Below are 25,448 nucleotides of genomic sequence, written 5' to 3' on the forward strand. Positions count from 1 at the left end.
GAAGAACCCAAGCAGACTCCCTCATGGTCAGCGCTCAGAGCTTGACACGAGGCTCAGACCCATACACTGCGAGATCATGACCTGAGCCAAAAGCAAGAGTCAGAGGCTTAACCTACTGAGCCACCCCAGCACCCCTAAAATAATATACATTCTTGATGACAAGTAAAAGAATGTTTCTAGTATGAAGAAGATTCTAGAAAAAAAGATAGGAAAATATTTGTTTTGAAAGAAATTAATGCTTCCACTTCTAGCCATGAAATGCACCTATCCTCCTAACTTAAAAGAATATGACACAAGAAAATACATATGAAATAACTGATTTCAGAAATTGGACAGGGCTTGAGGTGAGCTCATGAATAAAGTGGTTTTCAGCCTAGAGGCACTTTCTACATTATGGCTCTGGGAGCCATAATCAAAGAAGAGGTCTTGCTGAGATTTAAAAAAAGAAAAAAAAAAGTGGGCAGAGATCAGATTTTAATGATGCTGAGGCAGCTGGAATTTCTAGTGTGTAATAGTAAAGAGAAGGAAGATGTATAGGATAAGAGCTACAGAAATATGTAACTGAGTACTAAGCTACTCATGAGCAGGTAGAGAGTTTGCAGGGCCTGCAAAGGAACCACCACAGGGAGAAGTGAAATAGATACAGATTCCACAGATTGCACAATGCTGGGAGACATAGAAATATTGGCCAATAAGAATGAAGAAAGATCCCAGAACACCTCAAGCATTCAATAAAGAAGCCAGAAGGATGCATATTAGGAGTAAGTGTACTTTAGCCCAAGATTAAAAACTATGCTACGCCCAACCTAACATATTATAAAAACAAGTCTCAAAAGGCTGAAGCTCATCTGCTAGTACTTGAACTGCCTACTAAAAAAATTGAGACATTCAACACCCAAAAGATGGCAAAATGCAGACTCTCAAAAATGGAACATTTTAAATATTTAACATAAAATCAATAATTGCTAGACATAGGAAGACTCCAGATTATATAATCATAGCCTGGGATAGGAGGAAGCAATTAACAGAAACAAATCCAGATATTTTAAAATTAGTAGAAAATGATTTCAACACAACTGTTATAAAGACATCTATGGATTTCCAAAAAACAAGATGTATATGGTTGAACAAATGAAATCTCAGTAAAAAAATAGGAAATTTAAAAGCTGGAAAAAACACAATATCTAACTTTTTAAAAAATTACTGGAAAGACTTAATAGATTTCATAATAAAAAAACAACAGTGAGCTTGAAGAGAGGGCAATAGAAAATTAGCCATGTTGAAGTACAGAAAAAAATAATCCTAAAAGGAGTGATTGATTCTTGTGACCTGTTAGACTGACAATATATGTATTAGACACACAGGAGTGGAGAGAAAGATGAAGGCAAAAAGAAAAGGTGATAATAGTCAAAATTTTACAGATTTGTTTTAAAACTGAAACCACAGAAAAAATAAGTAAATTAATTAAAATGAAAAATATAAAATTCAACCCACAGATATAAGAAACTTAGTAACTCCCAATCAAGTACACATGCATACCCATATTATAGTCAAATTTCTAAAAACTGAACATATGATAAAAATTTTTAGGGGCACTGGGTGGCCCAGTCAGTTAAGTGTTTGACTGTTGATTTCAGCTCAGGTCATGATTTCATGGTTCATGAGTTGGAGCCCTGTATCAGGCTCCTCACTGCCAGCATGGATTAGATGCTTGGGATTCTCTCTCTCCCTCTCTTTCTGCCCTTCCCCTGTGTGCATGCTCTCTCTCTCTCTCTTTCAAAATAAATACATAAACTTAAAAAAAAATTTTAAAGCATTAGAGAAAACGAACAAATTCCATACAGGGAACAACCATAATATGAATTGCATATTTCTCATCAAAAACAATGGAAGCTGAAAGATAGTAGAATATTATCTTATATCTAGGAAGGGCAAAAGAAAATCTATCAACTTAGAATTCTATAACCAGTAAAATTATATTTCAAAAGTGAAGGCAGAATGAAAACATTTTCAGTTAAACACAGCTGAATTTCTTTATGATCAGCTTATCTGTACCATAGAAATCTTAAAGGAAATACTACCAGCTGAAAGAAAATGATAACTAGATGAAGCTCCAACTATAAGAATAAATGAAAAGCATCATAAAGGGAAAATAGGTAGGAAATAAAATTACCTTTACTTACATATTTAACAATTTCTTTAAAAAATAATTAATTATATATTTTTTTCCTTCCCCTCCCCCATGGGTTCCTGTTGAGTTTAGAGTGGGAGAGAGCCAAAGCATAAGAGACTGTTAAAAACTGAGAACAAACTGAGGGTTGATGGGGGGTGGGAGGGAGGGGAGGGTGGGTGATGGGTATTGAGGAGGGCACCTTTTGGGATGAGCACTGGGTGTTGTATGGAAACCAATTTGTCAATAAATTTCATATATATAAAAAAAATAATTAATTATATTTTTATAACTATATACATATATAATGTATTGCTGCATTTATAATATATAAAATTAAGGGGCACCTGGGTGGCTCAGTTGGTTAAGTGTCCGACTTCAGCTCAGGTCATGATCTCATGGTTCATGGATTTGAGCCCATGTCCGGCTCTGTGCTGACAGCTCAGAGGCTGGAGCCTGCTTCAGATTCTGTGTCTCCCTCTCTCTCTGCCCCTCCCCTGCTCATGCCCTGTCTCTCTCTCTCTCTCTCTCTCTCTCTCTCTTTCTTCTCTCTCTCTCTCTCAAAAATAAATATGACAAAAAATTTAATAATATATAAAATTAAAATGTATAACAACTGTAATAAAAATGAGAAATAGAAGAATGGAAACATACTGTTTTAAGGTTCTTATACATAGGGCAGTATAATATTTATCAACTGTTGGCTGTGATATACTGAAAGATAATACTGAAATCTCTAGAGAACTACACCCCCAAATTTTAAGTGCACATTTACGGGCTAAGAAGAAAACAAAAATGAAATACCAAGAAAAAATTGAAAAGAAGACAGGAAAAAAAAAGGGAAATGGGACAAAGAAATGATTTGAACAACAACAAACTAATAGCAATGTGGTAGAATCAAACCAATTATATCCATGTTATGTTAAATATAAATAGAATAAAAACTCTAACTTAAAGCAAGAAATTGTCACCTACATTACAAAAGCAGTATAAAACTTTATTCTGTTTACAGTCATATGTTTTAAATATAAGGATTCACCTAGATTAAAATTTTAAAAATGGAAAAAGATATGTAAGGAATTTATATCATCTTGATAGATTTAGGGAAGAAAACAATTGATAAAATTTAACACTCATTCATAATGAAAACTCATGAAACCAGGAATAGAATGGAACTTTCTCAACTTTAAAATCCTGAGTTAAATCTAGATCAATGGAAAAAATCTAAAGTCAACATCATATTAAATGGTGCAAGAATGAATGCTTTCCCCCTTCCTCTGATGGGAAAGCAAGGTTATCTATCTAAATATTTCTCCTCAATGTTGTATTGGAAGTCCTAGCCAGTGCACTATGGTAAGAAAAATAAATGTTTAAAACTGGGAAAGAAGGAAATAAAACTTCCTCTCTTTTCAGATAACATGATTAAGTAAAATCATAGCATTCAACAATCAATTGCATTGTTGCATTCAACAATCAATTGATTGAATTCAGCAATCAATGTACAAAATGCAATTGTATTTCAGTGAAAAACAGAAAAATTTTGTTTTAAAGTTCAATTTACATCAAAACCTCTACACTAAAAAGTATAAAACTTTGCTAAGAGAAATGAAAGAAAAGGTTATATCATATCATTGATTAGAATACTCCCTATTGTTAAGATGACAATTCTAATTCTCCCCAAATTAGTGATATAGACGCCACTATGCACCCATTAAAATGATAGTATCTTGAAATGGGCAAAATCAAGTGTTGGCAAGAATGTGGTATAATTGGAACTATCATACTCGGCATATAATAATGTACAATTTTACAAACATTTTCAGAAAATAGTTTTTTTAAAGGTAGACAGACACCTGACATAAAACCCAGTCATCCCCCTCCTAGGAACTTCCTAGGAGAAATGAAAAATCTATCCAATCTAATACATGTACATGAATGTTTATAGCATCTTTACTCATAATATCCCCAAGCAGGAAATTCAAATGTCTATCAGGAGAATGGATAAGCAAACTGTGGTGTATTCATATAAAAGAATAATACTCATTAATTAAAATTTCTGGACTACTAATACACTCAATAATATGGATAACTTTAAAACATTATACTGAATGAGAGAGGCTATAAATAAAAGCATTTACTCTATGATTCAATTTGTATGAAGTTCTAAAGTAGGCAATATTAATCTAGAGTGAAAGAAATCCTACCAGTGCTTGCTTCTGTTTGTTTGCTTGAGAAAACTTTATCTTGAAAGGAATGTGGTTTTCATTCAGTACATGCATTTGTTAAAATTTATTGAACTGCGTGTGTGCATTCCTTTTGATGTAAATTATGCTTCAATAAAAGAAAGTAAAACAAATATGTCTTGTTCAATATTGGGGAAAAAGAAACTTAATCAGAGCAAAATAATTTGTTTCAATAATAATTTAGTAATAACTTTGTCGTGGCATTTTTTCTTCTGAGCACTCACTCTCTGGTGGGGAAGGTAGTGACAAAACAGGACAGGAGCCCAAAACATACTTTAAAAATCTCTATAATCCATCCCTTTTATTTTGTAGATGAAGATGGCTTTTAAAAATGTAGAGAAATGTAAGCCTTTAAGACATTTTAATATTTCTCATTATCCTTATTGGAAGTTTTAGCTAACTTAAGCTAAGCAGCATTGTCAGTTTGGAGGAGACAGTGTTCAAAAGCTGTCATTGTCATGTGAGACATGCTGTCCTCCAGTTGAACTGTGGTTCTGAATGCTTCTGCTGAAGTGTGAGCAAAACATGATAAACTGTCAGCAAGTCAATGGCCCTAGTCCTAGATTTCGATCTTCTGTTTGGAACCATTCTCCAGGGGGAAACACTTGGGCATTTAAATAAATCCTATTCACTGGCATTTTAACTCCAAACTTCCAGCTAAATATGAGAATTTAAAGCCCAAATCCAGGGATGAATTGAGTTTCTTTGTTTTCAAAGTTTAGAGCAGAGTTTTCTGAACTCTGATGAAACTTGCTTTGAGATGAAGGAATATCGTCTTTAAAAGATGACATTTCTTCACGGGCCCATTTGGGTCTAAATTAATTTGCAAAGAAGGTAAGAGATTACCTCTGTTCTAAGTAGTACACGTTGCAGGATTCAGATAAAACTTGGTCAGCCCTAAAGGAGGCATAGATTTTGTTAACCAAAATGACGTTGTTGTTGTTGTTGTTTTTTAAGTGACAAAGATAAGAGGAAGAAAAAATAAATATGAATTATCTGAAGTCTATTTTATTTTTCTATAAAAGAACAAAGTTAGGGAAGTAAGCTAATAAACTCTCAAATTGTTCCAAGAAAGTAAAGAACTTGTTTTCCAAAGTAAAGTAAAATAAAAGTCAAAGCACTGAGTAAAATTTTGTTCTGTAACATTTTTTAGTGGAGCAAACTCCAACAAATTACAGTTTCCAATCTGGTTTTGCAGACTCTCTGAGGAAAAGAGAAGATACTTATGGTTTTATCGTTTCTACTGCAATAATGAAAACTGCTCCCTTCCTTTGGTCTTGGGCAGTGCCCCTGGATGGGATGAAAGAACTGTTTCAGAAATGCATACCATTTTGAGAAGATGGAAATTTTCTTGCCCTTTGGAAGCACTTGGACTTCTGACTTCTAGGTAAGAATTGAAAAAACAATCATGGTATTACTGATGAGAAAATTTGAAGAGAAAAAAATAGGACTATATGATTAATTCAATAGGTATTCTGGTTGTTCCCAATTTCAATAGCTATAGATATTAAATTTAGACAAATGTAAACTATGAATACAAATTTTAAACAAATATAAGCTATAATTGTGTCTCCAGTGCTAAACTGTAAGTATAAGTAATGGTCACAGTCTCTTGTGTGAAGATTATAGATTACATGAAGATTACATTACTCTTACAGAAATAACAACAAAATTAAATAGGGAAAAATTAAATTCTCTACTCTGACCCCTCTCAAAAGAAAAAAAGTCCTGAATAACTGGGACCATATCTTTTATTATTGAAGTATACAAAGTGTGGCAAAATATCCCACATATAGTAGGTGTACAATTAATATGCCAATGATAATGATAAGAATAAATTATAATAATATGTAAATATATGTTATTCTCTAGATAGTCTCTCAGAATAAAATACATAAGGATGCAATCAGGGGTGGAGGAATGATGTCTTTTTATAGTTAGGGAGAAATGTATGGGAACAAGTGTGGAAGCTGGCTCTAGTTTGGGGGAACAGCTCTTTTTTGGCTTCTATTCTATATTAAAAGCCAAGACGAGCTTTTTTAAATCTGTCTTGATAGCATCAGTTCAGTGATGCCATAAAGAAAGTCTGTAATCTCTAGAATCAGAGAAGAGTTGTGGCGACCAGTTCTATTCTGATTTCTCTCTCAAGGTCCTACAGAGGAGAAATGTGGAAGAGAGAGTGACACAAAAGACTTTTCAAACTGATATAGTTAGATTTATGTTAAATTAGTGTACTTTCCAAAACTTCTGGGATGGAAAAGGAGGTGAAAGGGTTTTCTTTTTCTACCACAATGAGATACCACTTCATACTCACTGGAATGGCTATAATCAAAATCAAAAAGACAAATAACAATAAGTGTTGGCAAGGATGTGGAGAAATTGAAAAACTCATGCATTGCTGGTGGGAGTGTAAAACGGTGCAATCATTTTAGAAAACAATTTTCAGTTCCTTAAATATTAAACACTGAGTTACTGTATGACCCAACAATTCCACTATTAAGTATATATCCAAGATAAAATACATGTTCACTCAAAAACTCGTATGTGAATGTTCAGAGCAGCAATATTTACAACAACAAAAAAGGAGTAATAACTCACATGGCCAATAACTAATTTGTGGATAAATAAAATGTGGCCCATCCATACAATGTAGTATTATTCAATAATAAAAAAAGGAATGAATACTAATACATGTTAAAACAAGAATAAACCGGGGCGCCTGGATGGCGCAGTCGGTTAAGCGGCCGACTTCAGCCAGGTCACGATCTCGCGGTCCGTGAGTTCGAGCCCCGCGTCAGGCTCTGGGCTGATGGCTCGGAGCCTGGAGCCTGTTTCCGATTCTGTGTCTCCCTCTCTCTCTGCCCCTCCCCCGTTCATGCTCTGTCTCTCTCTGTCCCAAAAATAAAAATAAACGTTGAAAAAAAAAATTAAAAAAAAAAAAACAAAAAACAAGAATAAACCTTGAAAACATTATTCTTAATGAAGGAAGCCCATCACAGAAGACCACATATTATATGATTCCATTTATAAGAAATGTCCAGAATAGGCAAATCTATAGATACAGAAAATAGATTAGTGATTGCCTAGGTCTAGGGGAGGTTGGGGGAAAAGAGGGTTGATTGATAATGAACATGAAGTTTCTTTCTGTGATTATAGTTACACAACTCTGGAAATATGCTAAAAACCATTGAACTGTACACTTTAAGTGAATTGCATGACATTTGAATTATATCTCAATAACACTATTAAAATTTGAAAATAATAATTGTCAAGTTAAAAATAGAGGTATGAATCTCTGTAATATCCAAAGCATAATTTTCTCACCAGACAATATAACAACTTTCTAGTTTTTAAAGCATAAGCCCACTTTATTGGGTGGCAGGGGATTATTATTGTTTTACTAAGATAGATCTTGGTCTATTTTAAAGATATTTAAATGTGTCAATGAATACTTTTTTTATAAAGTTTATAGACTATTTCTTAGAAAAATCTTTTTTTTTCAATACCCCCATTTTTAAACTTTATCAGAGCTTTTTGATCTTTTTTCTGAGGTAAATAGGTTGTTGCTCTGACATAACAAGAATCAGGAATTCCCATCAAACAGATTTCATTATGTATAAAGTATATACCAGAAATAGGCAGATCACACACGAATATGCTTTCAGTCAACATAATTAGTAGCTGTTCCCTCAAGGGGTAAACCAATAATTAGCCAAATGTATATTCAGGTGCAAATGTACAATTAAGGGCAAATTATTTTAGATCCTAAGTGTCCTATGAATGTTAAAAATGACCTAGCTCCTGCAACAGCTGTATGAAAGCTATAGGTTACAATTTTCATGTCAAAGTAGCTTCATATCCCATCTCTTGAGTTTAGTATTGCATAGCAAAGGACCATGCTGAATATCATGTGAAAGATTACGTGATTCCAACACCAATAAATTTTGATGACTTAAAACTTAATTAACACTGATTATGGTCCCAGTCTCATCAATATATTGCTTGTGTCCTAGAAGCACTTTCAGCTCTGTGGGTTGGATCTCTTCAGAACTTTTGTTTCACAGCACTGAAATGTTGAGTGGAAGGTACTGACAGCCCTATTTCCTTTTTCACTCTCTGTAAGGTAATAGTTATAAGCCTCCACACACATGGTCTGAGCACGTCCTATAGCTACACCCTTGCCTATAAAAAACAAATATCCCAATGGTTACTTCAGCAGCAAATATCACCTCTAGGCAGGTAAAAATGCTGAGCACACAATGCAACTGTCTCGTGGCTTTCTAGCACTCGAAGAAGCTCACAACTGTTATCAGGACCCCTGTTCCAACCAACACATAGAGCCTCATGTAGAATTACTCTGGTGACCCCTTCTCTGATAAGAAATTCTTCATGGTGCCTCCAAACCAAAACCGTAGTCCAAAAGCAAAGACAGCCAACCCCATCAGCCAGGAGAGAAGGTTGAAACCAAGCAGTAAATACTTGATGTACCACGGGCACCTCAGGGGGGCACCCCCCCGCTGCTCACCGCTGTGACAGGATTCTGAGTTCCCAACCCCATGCTGGCTCTGGGAGTCATGGGAGCCTCTTATAAAAATCTTTATCAGAATGAAGCCTATAATATTGCTTAGTTGCTTGTAAAATAAAAGGATTAATATTGCTTGTAAAATGAAAGAATTCACTAAATAGACTTCAATATTCTCTGATCCCTGATAAATAAGCATAATTCTGGGGTGCCTGGGTGGCTCAGTTGGTTAAACCTCTGACTTCAGCTCACGTCATGATCTCATAGTTCATGAGTTCTAGCACCATATTGGGCTCTTGCTGACAGCTCAGAGCCTGGAGCCTGCTTCGGATTCTGTGTCTCCCTCTCTCTCTGCACCTTCCCTCCTTGAACTCTGTCTCTCTCTCTCTCAAAAATAAATAACATTTAAAAAAAAAAAAGCATAATTCTGCTTATAGTGAGCCTTCTCTACCTGAACAGAAGCTGAAAATCTATTTGGCTCAATGTTTTATTTATTTTTTTAATGTTTATTTATTTTTGAGAGAGAGCTTGTGCTCTGAGAGTGCACATGAGCTGAGGAGGGGCAGAGAGAGAGACAGAGGATCAGAAGTGGGCTCCATGCTGACAGCAGAGAGCTGGATATGGGACTTAAACTCACCAACTGTAAGATCATGACCTGAGCGGAAATAGAGAGTCAGATGCTTAACTGACTGAGCCACCCAGGCACCACCTCAGTGTTTTAAAAATAAAGATCAAATCTTTACTTAGTGCTACTTAGTACCATCTAATTTTAATATCCACAATAACCCTATGAGGCAAATCTGATTATTATTCCAATTGTACCTATGAGGAAACTGAGGCTTATAGAGATTAAGTTGTCCAATGTTACACTATTAAATTGAGGAGTTCAAGTTAAATCCAGAGATTTAGAGCTTGAAATATTTTTATTTTATTTTTTTACTTTCTAATTTACATCCAAGTTTGTTAGCATATAGTGCAATAAGGATTTTATGAGTAGAATCCAGTGATTCATCCCCTACATATAACACCCAGTTTTCATCCAAACAAGTGTTTTCCCTAATGCCTCTTGCCCATTTAGCCCATCCCCCCACTCACAACCCCTCCAGTAACCCTCGCATTGTTCTCTCTATTTAAGTCTCTTATGTTTTATCCCCCTCCCTGTTTTTATATTATTTTTGCTTCCCTTCCCTTATGTTCATCTGTTTTGTATCTTAAATTCCACATATGGGTGAAGTCATATGATATTTGTCTTTCTCTGACTGACTAATTTCACTTAGTATAATACACTCTAGTTCCATCCATGTTGTTGCAAACGGCAAGATTTCATTCTTTTTGACTGCCGAGTAATACCCTGTTGTATATATATACCATGTCTTCTATATATATTCATCTGTCAGTGGACATTTGGGCTCTTTCCATATTTTGGCTATTGTTAATAGTGCTGCTATAAACATTGGGTTTAGAGCTTGAAATCTTAACCACTATTCTTATAGCCTTTCTACATACATACTCTAGGCCACTTACATATTAATTTTTTAATATTTATTTATTTTTGAGAGAGAGAGAGAGAGAGAGAGCATGAACAGGGGAGTGGCAGAGAGAGAGAGGGAGACACAGAATCCGAAACAGGCTCCAGGCTCTGAGCTGTCAGCACAGAGCCCCACGCAGGGCTCAAACTCAGGAACTGTGAGATCATGACCCGAGCCAAAGTCGGACGCTTAACTGATTGAGCCACCCAGGTGCCCCAAGGCTATTTACATATTAAATATGCAAATAAAACTATCTTAAAATAGTCTTATTATAGTAAATAGCAGTACTTAACCATCTTGTCATGCTTGGATGTTTCTACTTCACTGTGTAATTTCTTTTTTTCCAAACAATCAGATTTTTAGAGATTATAGGGACTGGTTTCAAAGTAAAGTGTTGTTTATTGAGCATCATTCAGGAAACTTATTAGAAACTTGATTTATATGAACATTGGACAGTTCCTTATCATGCACCAAAGAAGGTCACTGGAAAGGTTAAAATATTTCCATTGCACTCATTCTATGACTCCCACTCTCTTTAACTGAACTACTAAAAAAAACTTGAGGACAAGCTGTTTCCAAAAATGAACCTTTCAACTTCGCTAAATTCAAAAGCTGACTTTTCTGAGAACAAACAGTTTGTGCTTGTTAAGTGAGTTGTCAGAGTGAGGTCTTCAGAGATCTGTATTTTTTCTCCTTTGAATAGTTTATTTTTCCAATGGTTTAACCTCTTGAGAACTGGTGTGCTCCATTTCTAGCTCAGAAAAATTTTTAATATTTCTGTTTGTTTAATCCCATCCAAAGATTCACCATCTCCTTTTGGTTTATTTTTAGCAAGAGACATGTTGAGATTTAATTTACCTAGCGTAGGCCATAGGGTGTTAATATTTCCACTACTGAGTGCCAGCAGTATGCTCACTGGGTACTGATATTTCCATTAGAGAAGGCAGTGCTGTCAGAATACCATAGACCAAGGGCGAAGGTCTGTGGTTCTTGGCAGATGGTTGCTATTTTCTTGAACTCTGATGCACAGGCGTAACTATTCAACTGCTAATAGCAAGCAGAAATTACCCAAGGAATTAAAAGACAGTTCAAGGAAAGTATTCATTTAAAAATAGCAACTCTGAACTGGCATCAGAGGATTACATCAGAAACTTAAATAAAAATTTGACAAGGTACCAGAACTTGCCATCCCACATGATGTAAAATTATTATTTTGCAGGAAGAAGAACAATGCTTAACAGGCAGTGCCTTAGCTTCCAAAATCAGTTTCCTTGGAAAAATGTTTCATAAACATGTTTGCACAAAGCCATTACATCTTTTATTGTAGAGATTAATTTATAATAAAGACATTTTTGACTAGCATTGCAAATTGGTACTATGGAATATGGAAGAGAGAGACAGTTATAACTTCCACATTAGACTAAATAGTTAAGTGATTGATAATGATGTATCTTTCCCATTTATATATTGACACACATATGTGTACTTGGAAATTGACCTGCAATGAATCAAGGAGACTGAATAATAAGACATAGTGGCTATCCCTAAAAAACAATAAGAGAAAAAAACTTATGCTAAAGATTGCCCCACAATATACTCCATACTATAATCAAAGTATTAAGTGCTATATGTGCCCGAAGGAGAGAGAGGCAAATTCTTTCTGAAAAAGTAAGGAAATCTTCACAAAGGAATTGAAAGCTGAGTTGAAATATTCATAGTAATTTACTGAGTGGAGAAGACAGGAAATGGCCTTTCTGGAAGAAAGGCTAACATATGGACAGTTATGGAGTTTCAGAGAATAGTGAGTAATCTAATGTCATATTAGAAGGGAATTGTACTGTGAGACAAGACTGAAAAGGATAGGTTAGTTAGGATGGTTTAGGTCTCATGAGCCAGGTAGTTACTACTGACGCATTTCTGCAGCCCATGGAATTTTGTGAAGAATGGAAGTCATAGAATCAGATTTATATTATACAAGGATAATTCTGGCACCAATGTGAAGGACGAACTAAAAAAAGACAATGAGAGCAAGGATATTAGATAGATGTCAAGTATTGAAATAGTGCATTTGAAAAATGATCTGGGGGGCGCCTGGGTGGCGCAGTCGGTTAAGCGTCCGACTTCAGCCAGGTCACGATCTCGCGGTCTGTGAGTTCGAGCCCCGCGTCAGGCTCTGGGCTGATGGCTCGGAGCCTGGAGCCTGTTTCCGATTCTGTGTCTCCCTCTCTCTCTGCCCCTCCCCCGTTCATGCTCTGTCTCTGTCTGTCCCAAAAATAAATAAAAACGTTGAAAAAAAAAAAATGATCTGGGCCTGAAAAATAGTAGAGTTCCACAGAGCAGATCTGAGAAACATTTCAGAGGAAAGTGAAAAAAAGAGAAGAAATAAGGAAGAATTTGAGCTTTCCGTTTTGGGTAAATGATAGAAAACTATATTGTTAATCAAGACAAGGGTTATAGAAAAAAGAAAATTTAGGTGGTGTAAGATATAGAGTTCTGTTCTGGACATGTTGCATAGTTAAAAACCTGTGGGACAAGGGTGTCTGGGTGGCTTAGTCAGTTAAGCGCCGACTCTGGCTCAGGTCATGATCTCACAGTCTGTGGATTCGAGCCCCACATCAGGCTCTGTGCTGACAGCTTAGAGCCTGGAGCCTGCTTCAGATTCTGTGTGTGTCTCGTTCTCTCTGCCCCTACCCCACTCGAGCTCTCTCTCTCTCTCTCTCTCTCTCTCTCTCTCTCTCTCTCTCTCCCAAAAAATAAAAACACATTAAAACAAAACAAAACAAAAACCTGTGGGACACCTAGGAGAAGGTGACCAGTATACAGTTGTATATTCAGATCTGAAGCCTAGCAGAGAAACCAAAGCTTGAAAAATAATATATGAATTATTGGCTTGAAAGCAGTAATTGAAGCCAGGAAGTAGAGGCACTGCATGTACGTATGTGGAGGAAGTAAAGAAAGAGGCAAAGATGGAACCCCGGAGAGTAGCAACATTTTAAGAGCAGCATAAAGCAAGCAAAGCTGGAAAAGGCAACAGGAAGAATGACCAAGAAGTCAGAGGAGAGCAAGAAGGGGTAGTAATTTAGAATTCATAAAAAAAGGTTTTCAAAGTCTTTAAAGAAGTGTTAAATAAAATTAAGTCTAAAATCAAATCAATGGATTGAAAAATGAGCAGTCACTGATGGTATCAGTGAGAGCAGTTTTAATACTGTAGTAAAATTGGATGCCATACTTCAAGATCCTAAAGAGCAAATGGAAGAAATAAATTAGATAAATTGTGACTCTTGAAATAAGACTGATGGGAAAGGCTTTGAGGTTTGGGATTTGTATGCTTGTTCAAATAAAATAGCTTCAAGCATGTTTACAAATTGAGTTGAAGGATGCATGAAGGGAAGATCCAAAAGTAGAGGGATGGGTGAAGTAGCAAAATGAGATGGTACCAACAGCCACTAGCCTGGAATAAAAGTACAAATGGTAATTTTATCCGAGGAAAGGAAGAGAGTAACTTCTTCCCCTCAGGTGGGAGGCAAGGAAAAATATGAATACAATTATAGATAAGTATGAATGCAGAAGAGAAAAATGTGGAAGTTCCAATATTTTCTCTATGAAGGAAGAGTCAATATTCTTCTGATATACTTAGAATGAGAAATGTGGTATAGCATAAACCCAATATACCTTGTATAAATATCTTGTCTTTGTGCACTTTTAGAAAGTTTCTGGTGTTGCTTCCAAATTTCACAGTTGACAGCAAAAACTTTGAAATCAGACGAATCTAGCTCTACTGCTTCGTAGAGCTTATTACCTGAATGACCTTGGACAAATTTCCTTATCTATAAAGCAGGGATAATAACATTATGTACCTATTATGATAAGGTACTTATGAGACCATTCAAGAAAATTCTACCAATCATCTTTATCATTACTATCCTCTTCATCATAATTACATCGTTTAGAGTTTTCAGAGTCTTTCAATACCAAACTGTAAATATCAATAAATCCATGGGAATAATTTCATTTCAATTAAGCTTCAGTAAGTTAAATTTAGTTCTTAAAATGTGTATGATGAAAGAATTAGCAGCTTAATAATAAATAATTCACAACTGAATGACATAGCTTACAAAGCATTTTCACGTTACACGATTTGTTCTACAAAACAACTTCTTTAATATTATTAGCAACATTTACAATTTCCCCAATTTTATTGATCCCCATTTTACAGAAGAAGAAATTGAAGCCAAATTTGTCTGCTCATTTACTCAATGGATATTTACTGATGGCTTATTCATGTAAAGCACTTCATTTGGCCCTACAGCTAGCATAATGCACAAAAAAGAAATATAATCCTGCCTTTATGGAGCTGCCATCTACTGGAGGTGGAGGGAAATAGGTCATGCCATATTATAAATGTAAAATGGCAGGTGTTCTAACAGCTCTGAATGAAAGGTACATGGTTCTATGAAAGCATGTTACAAAGGAACCAAACCTTTTCTACAAAGTGGGAAAAGTCTTCCCTGAGGAAGTTTGAGCTCAGATCCAAAGGATGAGTGGGAATGAATTGATGAAAGGGAAGAATAAGAAAAGAGTTTCTGGGAAGAGGGGATCCATGAAAGGGCCCTGAGGCAGAAACTTAATTCAGGAAGCTGAAAGAGAGCCAGCATTCCTGGAGTCCAGGGAAGAAATGTATATTGTAAGATTAGCAGATATGTTAAGATAGAGCGAGAACTGGTGTTCTAAGGACATCTAAACAGGACCATGTTGAGCAACTTGATCTTTATTCTAGTAGCATTGGGAAAGGACAAATGGTTCTAAGTGAGGGAATATTTTGAACAGATTTGCATCTTTTAAAGATCACTCTGGCTTCTGAGTGAAGCATAAATTTGGTGAGAGAAGCAAAAGTAAATGAGGCAAGACAGTTAGGAAGCTATAGAAGTAGTCCAAGTGTCAGAGGATAGGAAGTCAGCCTTACAAGGGTGGTAGTGGTGATGTAATAAAATGAACAGAATCAGAACATTTAGGAGTAAAAGTGAGAAGATAGGGGAAGGGCAGTGAAAAAAGGAGGATGTTAAGGATTACTTCTAGGTTTCTTTATAATGCAAGTAGGTAGAAAATGGAAACATTTGCTAAGAGGGAGCACTCTGGGTAACAAATAGATTATAGATTAACCTTCCCATTCAGGTTGGGATAGATTAGCTTTGAGATGTCCTTGAGATAGCCAGTGATGGTTCAAGGGAAAGTCTAAGCGAGAGAATACAATTTGGAAATCATCCACAGAAGGATGGGAATTAAGTCAAGGGTATAGATAAATTTGCTTAAAAAGAGAGAGAAAGTGTAAGCTAGGAAAACAAGATCCTTCATATTTAAGCTCAAAATCCCTCATTCTTTTCCATAACATCATGCTTCTTTTGCATGTAATGTTAAATCCATCCAAACACAAAATTTCTACATGGTGCCTTCATTACACCAGTTGCTTTATGTAGTGCTTTTCTAAGCTTGTCTGTAAGTAAAATCAAAGTGTAAACATATAGAACAAAATCAATAACTACTCTTTAAGTATAAATAAGTCTGATTAATTAATACCATAAATATACAGTTAATTCCCAATTTCTATATGCAAATCCATAGACTATCCATCAGGAAATATCTCTGCACAGTTCCAAATATCTTTGGATCTAGGATTCATACTTATGCCTACTGGGTCATGACTTGGACAATATCCCCATCCAGTTAGATAAATTATACTTCTCCCTATTATGCATCTCTATTGATCCATTTAGAAGAATGCACTAAGTAAAATAAATATTTTCAGGCCTGTCTTGTGGATTTCATGTAAGTATATATGATAATACCTAGTCAAAAGATAAAAAGGTCTTGCCAAAAGTACTATAGAAAGCCTCCTGGCCTAGTGTTCTGGGTATTTGGATTCCAGTTTTAGTGCCACTAACAAATGGCCTTGAGCAAACAGCTCAAACTCTCTGACTTTTAGATTCTTCATCTGTATAATTAGGAGATTGAACCAGGTCTCCAAGTTTCCTTGAATTCTAATATTCTGCAATCATGTGAAAATCCTTGAACGAACATGAATTATTCAGTGGGTAGAGATTTACAATCATCTTAAAGAATCCTTATTCCCCACTTTCTCTAGAAAGAAATTTCTTCTGTCACATCTGATCATTTTTAGTACTAGAAAAATAGCAAATACATTCATATTGACATTTTCTTCCAAGATGATGCTGAGTGTGTCATCAGACTCAAAACCTGCTGGAGAAACTGTTCTGTACTTCTGATAGTTTTCTAATTCTAACCTGACATTGCAGCTTTTAGCTGTGAATAGCCTCATGGCATTCTGCATGAATTCTTACTGTGTATTCTGAAGTCTGACATTTCTGTTACACTTAAATTTGATCTCAGATTTCTTTGCTTTTCATTTTACCCAAAGTTGATATTTTTTAAAGGTTGGCATTTGTTACGTCACATTTGGCTTTTACCCATCACTTCAAGAATTCTTTGAGCCAGATATTGACCTTGTATCATTTTTCAAACTAGAAAAAGAAGAACAAAAGAGAAAAACAAGATACGGGGAGAAAATGAGAAAGGAATAGAAGTCACAAAATAACTAGTCAGATGGAAGAAGTGTAAGGTGTATTTTTCTGTTAAAATTTCACTTTGTGATGCCACTGTCCCTTTTGAAGATTGTCGGGATCCTTGGTGATGTTCCTATAGCCCTCTGAGAAGGGTTGTAAATGATTGAGGGAAGAGAGGAGGAATGATGTTTCCCAAATCTGAGTGTTGGTCACATGACTTCAAAGCCAATTTGTCATTCAGGGAAAAGATAAGTTGATGTACTTCTGTCTTCAAAAGAGACCACAGGTACTGATTCCTTGACTTATGGGCCCACAACAATAACTCATGCCAAAACTATGTTCTCAAAATTAGGTTTGCAATCCCTGAAGTGCTTACAGGGGTGTTGCAAGGTCAAGATTATTTCCATAATAATTCTAATATGTCACTTGCCTTTGTCACATGCATTCATTCATGGGTGTAGAGTGTTTTCTGACATGCAGTATTACAACAGATTTAATACAGAAACAGATAGGGGAATCTAGCTGTCTTCTATTAAGCCAGACATTACAGATACTTACAAAAATCTAAAACAGTATCACTCTTCTCTCTAAATATTTTCTTTATTTTTGAAAACATAGCGATTTTTCATAGGAATATATTGTTTATGTTAACATGTAAAGGGGTTATTGATGTTACTTTAAATGAATTGATAAATATTTCTTAAATGCCCTGGTTTTGTTTCTGATATGGAAATTCTTGATAGATATAACTCACATAAATGAGAACTCTTTGGTATCTTCCATAATTTTTAAGAGTGCTGAAAGGGCCTTGAGACCCAAAACAGGAGAACCCTAAACACTGGTCAGTTTCTACTTCCAGCTTGAACTAAAGAGTTATTACATATTTGATACTCTTCCTTTCCTGCCCACATAAGGATTACCCTTCTAACTTAATCCTCTGCTTGACTATAAACCTTGTGTTTACACTGTTGGCAAAATACAGATTTGATATTTCCCTAAAGTTCCTTTGAAAATATTTATCTTGCAGTTGCTTTCATTTTACCTAATTTTTTCACCTTTGAGTTTTTAACCATGTCTTAGATTCCTTTTATTAACTTTTATAATCCTTGTCTTCAAGGAGTATTTTTTTTCTTTGTGTTTAAATGAACTCATTGGACAATGGACCATGTGCAATTTTTAAATGCTTCCTTAACAATTATTGTACAGAGTTATATTTATCTTAGCTGTGGTATTATGTCCTTTTACAGAAGGCAGAGGCTCAATTGTTAGCTCAATTTAGAGGAAACTAAACACTGAATAGATAGAATCACTGCTCATGAAACTCATATAAAACTGAATAGTAAGCCAGTCTGATGTTTTGCTTTTGATCAAAATTGGTTTTGCTCCCCTATTCAGACATGCTTGGAAAGTAAATTAAGTAACCTAAAGTTACTTAAATGAACAATTAAAAAATGATGAATAACCTTAAAGAGGCGATTACTTCACATGAATTCCTGTTACACCTAATTTTAAAAATTCATAATAAATGAAAATTCCTTTCACTTTACATGATCTCCTCTCCAACAAGTAATAGAATTTTACTGACCTTGTATCTTTTTAATATCTCAAATCTGATAGATCACCATTTATTACATTGTAAATGGTCTATTTTCTGTATGAATATAAGCAAGTTTCTTACAAATTTAAATAAATAAGGACCTAGTTAATATCAGCCTGATGAATCTTCTAATGATACTTTTGTTTCTTCCCCAGACTCAAGGTATCATGTCCGTGCCTCAAGTAATTAGTAGTCCCAAGGTTAGCAGAATCACTAGAGAGTGGACCCTGCTTTATTATTGGCAGGCATTATGTATACTTTTCAAGCAAATCAGGTCATTGGAAAGTACAATAGCCTGGCTTGTGGAAAATTCAAAATAAGTTGTAGTTCTTCTGTCACATGTGACATTTCAGTCTGTAAATATCACATGACAGTCAGAAAATATGGGTAGCCCTCACCTCATTGAGGAATGTGTTACTGAGCATGAAATGCCAATAACTATATCCCATGAGAGTGTTTAAACAATTTCAGACAACATCACAGGCAAGAAATGCCAAGATTTGTGGAACATATTTATCCATTGATCTTTGCCTGAGTTCAGGGCCCTGAAAAGGTATCAAGCATAAATTCTGTAGAGGCAGAGATCCCTGTTTGGACCTATTATACCAAAGAAAATTTTAAATCAGCACAAAAAATATACTTGTTCTTTTACACAATGGTGTTTACTCTTAAAGGGACATATGATTTTGAGCTTTTTTCTAGTACTGATAATGAACTTGTACTTATTCAAATATATTTATAATTATTTAAGTGAGCCTTAATTTTAAAAAATCCTTATATTTTAGTAACCAATGTAACTTTACGTAAAGTTTGAAAAACTTAAAAAAAAATAAGCTAAAAAAAGAAAACTAAAGTCATCTGTGAAATTTAGTATTAATATTCAGGTATTTGGTATTAATTTTTTTATTTCTCTCATCTTTTTGTCAAGCCTATGGAGAAATATGCACACTTTTATGTACATGCTGGTATTATACTGCATACATTTTTCATAATATTTTCATATCATTAAGTATTCTTTGAATATTTTTAGACTACATATATTCTACCATATGGTCATAGCTTAGTTAACTTTTTATTCTTAGACATTTGTGTTATTTCCAATTACACATATCCTTATACATAGCTCTGATTATTTTTTTAGGATAAATTCTCAAAAGTAAGTAGTTAGATCAAGGAATAATCACATTAAAAAATTTTTTTAATACATTCTGCTATATACTGCCAGCAATGTATGAAGGGGCACATTTCCCAGGAGCTCCACTAACACTGCCAACATCTCTTTTAATGTGGCCAACTCTTCCTAAAATAAGCAAATGAAAGTTATATTTGGATATGCTTTACTGTTGTTTGGCCTTAGTCACATCTCGGGATGTCATGTGGTTAGCTTCTTAGCAATTTCTCCTCCAATTTCTTTCTAAACTAAATGCAACAGTAGTGAATAAAAAGATCCATTCCTTTCCATTAATGTGTAAAAATGTTTTTTCCAGCATTTTTACATATTAATACAAATATATAATTTTTCTTTTTGAGTGTATAGATGTTGCTAGGGTTTGTTCTATTCCTGAAAAAGTCTGAAAAAAAAAATACATCCTTCTTCTTTATTACCTTCAGATTTGTTTTTTTCTCACTCTTTTGACTGAGAGAAAACAAATTAAAACACCCCTGGAACTTGTATAAGTGGTATTTTTGAGTTAAATCTATTGCTACCAATGTAAATTATTTCAGAGAACAGCAAGATAAATGGGCTCAATAGTATGATTTTTCTCATTATTATCATCACAATCAGTGCATTTTTATTAATGACCCAACACGTATGGAGCATGGTGCTAAATCCTAAGAATTAAAAAGTGAGTATAGAACAATTCTTATCTTCAGTTGATTTATTCACTAGTTGAGAATGATGGCACATATATAAAAACGATAAATTCTAATAAACACTAGCATATCCTAATTGCCCAATGGAGTCAGCCAGTCAATGCCCTTAGAGTTCAGAGAAGTGATTAGTAAACATTGGGGTAGTAACCTTTAAAAGCATTTGACCACATTTTGAAGGAGAACTCAAACTCTGAGAAGAGAAGCTGTTCCATGTGGGGGTTACAGTGCTCACAAAGGTGAGAATGCACATGACATTTTCAGAATAAAAATAATCAGTGAGTCAGCCAGAGCAGTTTATTCAGTATTACAGTAGGAGAAAAATCTCATGTTTGGCTAGCCTTGGCTATCTAGATAAGCAGTATGGACCTAAGAGAGGCCCGTTGGAAATAGAAAACCATTTAAAGTTTTATAACAAGTGAATTTAGAAATAATTTAGGGAGGAGGCACCTGGGTGGCTCAGTCGGTTGAGCATCCAACTTGGGTTCAGGTCATGATCTGGCAGTTTGTGAGTTCAAGCCCCACATCTGTCTCAGGCTCATTGCTGTCAGCCTGTCAGCGCAGAGCCTGCTTCTGATCCTCTATCCCCCTCTCTCTGCCCCTCCCCTGCTTGTGCTCTCCCCAAAAGAAAAGGATATTTTAAAAAGAAATAATTTAGGGAAATTTTTAAGGTATTACTATGAAAAATATTAATACCAGCATGGGATAATTATGGCCTAGACTAGCTAGATGCAGAAGAAACTAAAAACAGGCGTAATGCTAGAGCCATTTGGATAGAAAAGTCCACTGAACTTGGCAACTGATTAGATATAAAGATAAGAGACTACTAGGAGCTTATTATTCAACTGTGCTTGTATCAGGGATTTATAATGAATGAGCCTGCCCTCAACCAAGTACATAATATAGAATCCCACTGAGAAGAGTGTGATAAACTCTACAGGAGGCTACAAAGTAGCTGAAACAGCTTTCCAGGTAAATCAGCCCTTGAGTTTTGACTTCAGAGATCAGTTGAATTTTGCCAGATGGGAAAGGGGGGGAAATTCGATGAAGAGGGCAAAAGAGGGGAAAATATGACTCGAAATTTTAGATCTACATGATTGGAGAAAGATAATAACACAAACCATGATAGAAAAGTCTAGCAGCAGAGATGTTTTAGTTGGAAAGATAATTCAGTTTAAACATTCTTCAAAAAAAAAAAAAAATATGTACAGGATGTTCACCAGTCTGGAGGCATTTGGGACACCTCCATGAATGAAACAGGCAAAAATTTTCTGCTTTCATGGAGTTTACATTCCAGTATATGGAAATAAATACACAGTTAGAGGTATAGTGTTCACCAAAGAATTTTGTTTCATTGTGATGTTTGTTTCTTTATTTCTTTCTGTTTTCATTCGTACCAATAATATAAAATACACACAAAAGAAAGCATGGGTGACTAGTATCTGACTTAAGTCATCACTTAGGCAGCAAAATGTTCCAAGTAACTCTTTCCTCTAAGACTTCAAACTGTCCTCAAACTGACCTTGATGTCTACAAGCTTCAGACAAACGGCTTAGTAATTGAGAGCAATAAATTTGAATCAATCACATTTAGTTAGGAGAAAGTAGTGTAAGTGTGCTAAAACAAGCTGACCTTCTTCTAGCTTTGCATTTTTATTGCACCCTTTCTGCTCTTCACCTGCACTTGATGTTATGGTGGGATCTTCTGACCTTAGCAGTACTTCAGAAGATGTGTCTGGACTACAGTTCTTACTAGGTCTTACTGCTAGATTGCTCAAAGGGAGAAAATTATAGGAAAAATATTTGCAGGTCAGAAATAAGGGTTTTGAGTGACTAACCTTGGAAGTGAAATTTTTGTTGCAATTAAAATGCTCAGTTTAACTTAAGAAAAACTATGTAAAACATTACATTTATGCATTACATTTCAAGCTGCTATCAAGGACAGTTGAGAGATATTAAGTAATACCAATTTTTTTCTTGACACTGTAGCTGCATAGTATTCATTTCACCCTTCAGTAACCTAATATGCTGAAAAGAGACTGGACATTATAGACTTTAAAAGTTTCCTGATCTCCATACTATTGGGAGCCAATCTTCAGAACTCTCTCCTGATTGGTTGAAAGCATTCAGTTTGTTTCCATACAAAAAAATTTTTGGCTTTTGTTTATTTATTTATGTACTTGTTTTTTCAATCAGTTACTGTAAGTAGTTCCTTCAAGTTTTATTTTTTTATTTTTTTTTGATGTTTTTATTTATTTTTGAGACAGAGAGAGACAGAGCATGAGCAGGGGAGGGGCAGAGAGAGAGGGAGACACAGAATCTGATGCAAGCTCCAGGCTCTGAGTTGTTGGCACAGAGCCTGACGCGGGGCTCGAACTCACAAGCTGTGAGATCATGACCTGAGCTGAAGTCGGACGCCCAACCGACTGAGCCACCCAGGTGCCCCGTTCCTTTAAGTTTTAAATTATGCATATTGATTTTTTTCTGAAAACATATTTATTTAAAATTAATTTTTCTCACCAAAGCCCCAGTTATATCTAATCATGTCAAAGCAGTATGTCAAAATCACGTCAAAACAGTATGATGCCAAAAGTTATCTCTAGGCACTTCCCAGGAGCTTGGAGATAATTGAATCTAATTCTTCTGATGGAACAAGATGATGGCAGTCTGAGGAGCCCATCTGAGGATTAATTGTTTTCTGGAATAGATTTTCAAATGCTAAATACTTTCATAAATTTAGTTCAGTAACAAACATTTATTAAGTGTCTAATGGGTGCTTAATCTTACAACAGACATATGAAGTCCAAAATTGAATCAGGCAGTTACCCTCAAGAACTTCATATTCTAGTAATATTTAGTCTTATTAAATTATTGTTGTTTATTTATCGTAAGGTACTTTAGATTTCTGGTTTTTCATTATGACCTAGTCAAAACTCATTTAAATATATTATATCCCATTTTTAATTATATAAGCTATCAGGTCTCCAACTGGTAATAATTTTCTTAGTAAAATGTACGGCAAAGAGTTTCAAGATTTTAGCTATCCTACAATCCTTTATAGACGAGAAAGCTAACAATTCTGACTTAAACCCAAGTTTCCAAGGAAATCTAGTTGAAAGGGCATTTTACTTCAGTTCATATGAGAGTAGAGAATGTGGAAAAATAATTTGGTACTAATTATCATCTTAATTGATTGTGAGATTATTATTTTATCTTACGTGCTGGGGGTGGAATTCATTCTCTCTTCTCCCTGACATTTGTCATGGATTATTCCATACCATTAATAGCTTAATAGATATATATACTTTGTATTAGTTTTCCAGATCAAGAAATTCGTAAAGTGGCAGTTCAACAATTAGACAACCTCTTGAATGATGAACTACTGGACTATCTCCCACAGCTAGTTCAGGTAAGAACCACAGAGTTGCCAAAGGATTCCAGGATTTTAACCAATAATTTTTTAAAAAGAGTTTCCAGGACACCTGGGTGGCTCAGTTGGTTAAGTGCCTGACTTCGGCTCAGGTCATGATCTCATGGTTCGTGATTTCGAGCCCAGCATTGGGCTCTGTGCTGACAGCTCAGAGCCTGGAGCCTCCTTCAGATTCTGTGTCTCCTTCTCTCTCTGCCCTTCCCCCGCTTATGCTCTGTCTCCCTCTCAAAAAAGGAATAAACATTTAAAAAAATTTTTAAAAAGTTTCCACAACAGATGACATAAAAGTGATATTGTAATTTGGCAAGCCAGGAGCTAAACTATAGCTCATGTGTCAACATGGGTAACATAGAAATTCTTTAGCCCAAATTGGTAGTTACAAAAAAGGTATATAAAAGCCAAAAAAGAAATTTTTTAAAAAACAACTTCACTTATTAATTAGAACTGGAAGGGGGGGGTGGGTAGAAATGCTGGTGATGAAATCTTTTCATCTATGTAGAACAATTAAAAATTAATCAAATAAATGTTATGTGAAAAACAGTCTTTTACTCATAACATATGTGTTTCTTGCCTTTGCCTTACGATGTTCTAATATTGATTATGAACCTATAAAAGTAGTTTAATAAGATAATACTCTAATTCTGCCAACAAATACTGCATTTTAGCCACAACATTAAATGTCACAATGTTGGAGTAATTTTAGAAAATAATATAAATTTATATAGAAATATGAGCAAACACTGATTTAATCTGAATATTTTGAACTATAAACAACTATACATCTTACAAATGACCATGTAATACCCAAACTACAAACAATATTTTTTTTCCAAGTTGACTATGAAATAAGGGCTGAATAGGTAGTTCAAATAAAATGGTCTTGATGTTTTTCATTTTTGTTTCATTTTTGTAACTCAGATGTGTTCTTTTTTTTTTTGTATGTGGAAAGATTTCTTATATATATATATATATATATATATATATATATATATATATATGAAATTTATTGACAAATTGGTTTCCATACAACACCCAGTGCTCATCCCAAAAGGTGCCCTCCTCAATACCCATCACCCACCCTCCCATCCCTCCCACCCCCCATCAACCCTCAGTTTGTTCTCAGTTTTTAACAGTCTCTTATGCTTTGGCTCTCTCCCACTCTAACCTCTTTTTTTTTTTTTTCCTTCCCCTCCCCCATGGGTTCCTGTTAAGTTTCTCAGGATCCACATAAGAGTGAAACCATATGGTATCTGTCTTTCTCTGTATGGCTTATTTCACTTAGCATCACACTCTCCAGTTCCATCCACGTTGCTACAAAAGGCCATATTTCATTTTTTCTCATTGCCACGTAGTATTCCATTGTGTATATAAACAACAATTTCTTTGTCCATTCATCAGTTGATGGACATTTAGGCTCTTTCCATAATTTGGCTATTGTTGAGAGTGCTATGAACATTGGGGTACAAGTGCCCCTATGCATCAGTACTCCTGTATCCCTTGGGTAAATT

The 25,448-nt window shown here is 35.1% G+C and overlaps 1 protein-coding gene and 1 pseudogene across 2 annotated transcripts in view; one reads left to right on the plus strand and one right to left on the minus strand.

Annotated features, from left to right (window-relative positions):
- Nucleotides 1-25,448, plus strand: part of PIK3C2G (phosphatidylinositol-4-phosphate 3-kinase catalytic subunit type 2 gamma) — a 337,991-nt gene that overhangs the window by 104,410 nt on the left and 208,133 nt on the right. For both annotated transcript variants that reach the window (XM_047066883.1, XM_047066884.1), the window contains 2 exons: nt 5,612-5,800; nt 23,826-23,919. In XM_047066883.1, the coding sequence (XP_046922839.1) occupies nt 5,612-5,800; nt 23,826-23,919 (283 nt within the window). The remainder of the gene's footprint in view (nt 1-5,611; nt 5,801-23,825; nt 23,920-25,448) is intronic.
- On the minus strand, nt 8,373-16,798 carry LOC124501173 (tetraspanin-2-like; annotated as a pseudogene).

The sequence above is a fragment of the Lynx rufus genome, unplaced genomic scaffold, assembly GCF_022079265.1.
Source record: "Lynx rufus isolate CCGP_SWC_20201006 ecotype Redwood Valley unplaced genomic scaffold, mLynRuf1.p SCAF_7, whole genome shotgun sequence".
Classification (NCBI taxonomy): Eukaryota; Metazoa; Chordata; class Mammalia; order Carnivora; family Felidae; genus Lynx; species Lynx rufus.